This window comes from Porcisia hertigi, chromosome 36, assembly GCF_017918235.1.
Source record: "Porcisia hertigi strain C119 chromosome 36, whole genome shotgun sequence".
In the NCBI taxonomy this organism is placed as follows: Eukaryota; Euglenozoa; class Kinetoplastea; order Trypanosomatida; family Trypanosomatidae; genus Porcisia; species Porcisia hertigi.
In genome coordinates this window covers 1178833-1184127 of record NC_090595.1, presented here as the reverse complement: position 1 = coordinate 1184127, position 5295 = coordinate 1178833, and the positions used below count along the sequence as shown (strand labels likewise).

At 57.1% G+C, this 5295-nt stretch overlaps 1 protein-coding gene across 1 annotated transcript; it reads left to right on the top strand.

The window, feature by feature from the left end:
• Positions 1-4836: 4836 nt before the first annotated feature.
• On the top strand, positions 4837-5295 carry JKF63_00272 (uncharacterized protein; the record flags this gene model as incomplete). The annotated part of the gene is made up of 1 exon (XM_067896324.1): positions 4837-5295. One exon carries the CDS (start codon positions 4837-4839, stop codon positions 5293-5295), a length of 459 nt encoding a protein of 152 aa, XP_067752481.1.

Sequence of the window (5295 nt, the reverse complement as noted above, 5' to 3'; positions counted from 1 at the left end):
GCGTGTGAGCCTGAGTTGTGCAGAACGCAGCCAAGAGAGGGATCCCAAATTTTCTGCTCGGGAACTCCTTTCGGGAGAATCCCTCCCCCCTCCCCTCCTTTCCCCCTCCGTAGCTGTCACAATCGTTGCAAGCGTCAGGGTGGGTGCACAAAGCCGCCATGCGAGACATCCCGGCTTGAGTTTTGAGTTTTTCCGAGTATGCGTATCGAATAAGGTTTTTTTTGGTTCCTTTTCTCCGTTTCCTTGACTCAACAAGTCCATCCTCACAAACGGAGCGGTCTTGCTTTGCACAGGTGCCACACACACTGGACTCCTCCTTGGAGGGTGTCCGCGTGCATGTGTGTGTGTGCACCATTGCTCTGTTGTACATCGAAGTTCAAGAACGTGCTTTTTCTATCGACTCCTTTGTTGTTGTACATCATAACCGGGGGACCACACCTCAGTGTGGCAGGCCAAGTCAGAGCGATGTGTCGCCACGCATGCCGCGGCGATCAGCTCCCGGATGGTGTTGCGTCGCAGCGACCCGCGGTGGTGCGCTCGTTTGTGCCACCAGTATCGATGGCCAAGGTACTAGCCGCCCCGCCCCGGGCACATCTGCCCCATGCCATGGCTGAGTGTGGTGTTTTGGCGCATGTGTCGTGTGGGTTGAACACTGATTGAAGAGGTATTTTCCCCCTGTAAAATCTCTTGACTTTGGCTTTGCTGGTGATGGGCCGACGTCAATAACGCCCTCTAGAAAATTATGTTGCCTCTATGCTGGCATTTGCCCACTCACTCCCCTGCAGGGTGAGAAGCGCGTGGTGTTCTCGCATAGTGTTGCGATATTGTCGCCCACACTTCAAATATAGTGGAATACGTGTGTCCCTCGTCCACAAGCTCTCCTGCGTGAATACGGCGAATATGAAATCAACTTTGGCGAGGTGGATTTTTGTGAGGCTCGCAATAGGCGTGCTCCCGTCCCCTCTATAAATGATCGCGTTGCTTTACGCTTGGTGTATTGAAGCTTGCCCTGTTGTCTGTAAGTGCGTAGGAATCGGCAGGGTCCTCAATGTGAGTATGAGGCCGTTTGTTATACAAATCTGCTTGCCGTTCACATCCCGTCAAGATAATGACGACCCATGTCTTCTTTTGTCCCCCCTCACTCGGCTGCCGACTGGCCGGCTTCATTTCTCCACTCACCATGGATTTCGGACCACTTTTTTTTTCGTGCCCCACGCACGGTGTTGCTTGGCATTTGCGTCTGTTTTTGTGGGAACAATTTAGAAAAAACTCAAAGTAAGCAGTGTTGGTCATTATGGATCGAGAACGGTACTAGCACGACGCTGAGGCTCCCTCCTCTGGCTTTCACGTCCGTCCGCCTGTCAGTCCCTTTCGTCTCCCCGACTCTGTGTGTGGGCCCACTCACACGCCTCTGCCCTGTTATAGTCTGCTGTCAGTGGTCCTCCTCGCAACAGGCGCAGGGCCATAGCACATGCGTGGAGGCAAGTCGTACGACCCTACTCTTCATTGAATGTACCCTTTTTGGCTCCTCTGCATGCCGGTGCACGCCAGCGCCGCTGCAGCCACACAGGACGTCGTGCCGATGTGCCGCCCCCCCCCCTCTTAGCTACCTCGGCAGTGCGTTGTCGCTTTGGTTCGACTAGCGGACATTCGTCCATGGGTGGCCGACGCGTCGCGTCATTAACGACCGCCTCGGGTGTCTTCGCCTCATGGATAGACTTTCTTACTGTCAGCCCAGCCACCCCCGGCAGCAGCTCGCGTGTAGCTCTTGGCGAAGCCGCAGCCCTCTGTCTAGCGCACGAAACCCCTAGGTGCTACGCCGTGTACCGGCCAAGCAATGCAGATAACCGTGCCAACCCCCACACCTTTCCTGGGACTGCACTTGCAACCCCAGTACATGTTTTGCAGCTTCTTGCCGGACTGTGTGAAGCATTCGGCACGTCAACAGAAGCCGCGCGTATTGCTGAGCGACTGTTGGACCTCCTCAACAAACCCTCTCACCCGCATCAGCCTGGGCAATGGGACCTTGCTCAGCATGCAATGGACAGCGCGCAGGATGGCGACAGTGCACTAGCGTGGCTCACGCGCCTCCTCCGTCTGATAAACACACGCGCGGGAGAGAGAGACATCACAGAGTCGGAGGTGCAACTCTTGTCGACAGCACTCTTGGAGCGCTATGACATACACTGCAGGTCAACTGCCTTTCTGGTGCTCTCCGGCGACGCCGACGGTGAGTAGCTCCTCACGAGCTCTCCGAGGGTACTTGGGGCGATCGCTGCCGCGATGCTGCGAAGCATAGTGCAAGGGATGAAAGCACAGGCACTAATTTTTTGGAGGCGGTCGCATGCTACTCCTACCGCAACAGCGCGCAACACGGAGCTCCACAGGTGTTGTTCGATGAGTCTGTGGCGGTGCATTGTGCAAGGCGACGCAGAGACCATGGTGCGTCTCATCTTTCTCCTGTACCGCGCACGTGGCGCGCTGGGGTTCTCCACGTTGGCCGAACACCGACAGCAGTGGCGCAGCGGCCGCGTTTGTGGACTCGCCTTGCGCAAGACAAGTCATGGTTCCCTACTTCACCCTTCGGCTTGGTTCAGCGCGTGGTGGAGTGGGGGTGACGGCGCTATGACAGAGCAGACGTCTGCGTTGGTGGATGAGGGTTCTGCTGACGATCGTTTTGAGTTGGTCGTGGTGCGCCTGCTGAAGAGCGCCATGCATGTACAGTGGAGGAAGCACTCTCGTTGTAGAATGGGTTGAGAGGTGCCACAAGCTGGCCTGGCCTTTCCACCATCGGCGCAGAGCCGCTGCGCTATCTCGTCGACAAGCACACACGGTTGTCCGTGGCGGACGGCACTGTCGAGTATACAGCGACCTCTTCCGTGCCGCACCGGAGTGCCAGCGCACGACAACTCAGCGTAACGAGCTATAAACCATATCACATTGCAGATGCTACGCATTTTCTCCTCCAAGCTCGCAGTGAATGAGTACGCTGGAATGTCGGTTCCCGTGGTAGCTAACACGGTCGCAGCGGATAATATTTTGAGGCTCTTCGCCAACCTCTCGAAGCCCCTGGCACAAGAAGCGGTGCTGCCCTATGCACTCGCCGCCTCTGCTCGCCCCCCTCGCCGCCTACTTTTCTGAGACGCAATCGTTGCAGTACTACTGCGTGGCTGCAGTGTCGACAGAGATGCCGAAACACGTCGCGGTGACTGGTAGTCTGGTGCTTCTGCACGCTTTGCTTGGGTCGAGTATACCACAAGGTGAGTGGGCACGTGGTGACGAAGAGCTGTGGCCGCTGCTGCAGCGGATGCAGAATGTTAAAGTAACTGGCCAAGAAGCCGACGCTTTCGCCCCCTCGCCGGTCACACCAGCTGACCACTACATCGCTGCGTGGCTGAGGGCTGCTGGAGGTCAGCAAAGGCCACTTCTGTGGCAACTGTTGCTCTCCGCGAAGCAATGCGGTGGTGAACGCGCTCACCAGCCCCGCCTCCTCCACCCTCATCAACACAGCGGTCGACTCTATCTATGTCCAGCTTCCACGGGCAGAGCTAAGGGTCGTGATGGCGCTGCTCTACGTGTGTGGCAACAACGACAACCCCGCACACGCCACTGAAACGCTGGATCGTGTGGTGAGCGCGTCCATGCAGCTTCCCATTCGCGCCCTCACCCTGGAAACTCTTGGGGCGCTACTACAACGATTCTCTGTCGGACGCCAAGCCACATCCGTCCTGGTATTGGGTGCTGCATCCATACGGGCACTCGCCGAGCGCTGTGCCGCGACCTTCAGCGAGGATGCCGAAGGCGAGATGACCGTGGAGAGTTTTCTGCGTATGCCGCAGCCGATGCTCTTTGGGTGGGCAGCGGTACCTGCTTTGAGTTTTACGGTGGTGGTGCTCACTCAGGCTTTACTTATCGAGCTGCAGCGCATGTACACGGATGCGGTTGACAAATCACAGCACGCTCCCGAATTCACGTGTGCCCTGTACTACGCCCTCGTGAACAAGGCGACGCCTAGCGGTTGCTCTCCGAGTGCAGAAAGACTTGCGGAGTGTGGATGGTTTGCGGGAAGCGGCAGCAGCGGCGCGGTATTTGGAGAACACGCTCCCAAAGGAGGCACTCCCAGACTCACCTGACGCTCTTTCCGCTAAGAATGAGGTGCTGCATCACAATGGTGTGCGTGAAGTCAGCACCTACCGTGCTCATGTGGAAAGGGTGAAACGCGACATCATCTCACCTATTCGCAGCGACGCAGGCAGGCACGGCCTTCGTCACCGGCGCACCGCCTGCCGGGGAAACCGCCCTCGCCGAAGCCAAAGCGGCCCATTGGACGCGCCACAACTCCCTACTGAACACCGTCTCTGAGAAGGGGGTAGACGCCAGCGCAGTCTGTGAAGGCTTGTGTTTGCTCGTCTCACATCCTCTCCATGCTGGCACCTGCCGGTCTCGGCTCCCCCTTCCCTTGTAGGGTCAGTCTGAAAAACACTCTGTGATTCCTACTTTGATCGCTGTGAAACACGATCAACCGCGTCGTTATGCGCTAACCCTGCCTCCCCCCCCCCCCGCCCCCGCCGGCGGACGACAATGCTGAGGTGCGCAGCCCCCATAGAGAAAAACATGCTCATGGGTTCACTCCTGGTCGTTGTGCTCTTTTCCGCACCGCACATCATTCATCCATCCCCCCATTCATTCAATCCCAATTGCCCTTCGTTCAAAACCGCGTGACGTGTGCTCGACGCTGTCGTACAGAATCCCACGTGATACGCTCTCACATCTAAGACATCTTCTCAAACCCCTCTCACTGTGCGTGTGCGTAAAACTGCGAGTTTCCCGTGCACCATGAAGGCTGTCATCCAGCGCGTCCTGAGCGGCTCTGTCACTTCAGAGGGTGAAGTGGTAGGTTCAATCCAGAAAGGACTGGCCGTCCTTGTGGGGATCGCACGCGACGACACGGCCGATGACATGGAGTACATCTTCCGCAAGATTCTTGGCGTGCGAGTGTGGAGCAACGAGGATGGGTCGAAGATGTGGTGCCGCAACGTGAAAGAAGTCGAAGGAGGGATACTGCTCATTTCACAGTTTACGCTCATGCACGTCATGAAGGGCAACAAGCCAGATTTCCATAACGCTATGCCACCTGGGGACGCCCTCACCATGTTCAACACGCTGCGCGATAAACTGCGGTCCGAGTACGACCCACACAAGATTGCAACAGGCAACTTTCAGCACTACATGAACATCCATCTGTCCAACGACGGCCCCGTTACGCTCATCCTGGATAGCAAGAAAAAGAGTTGA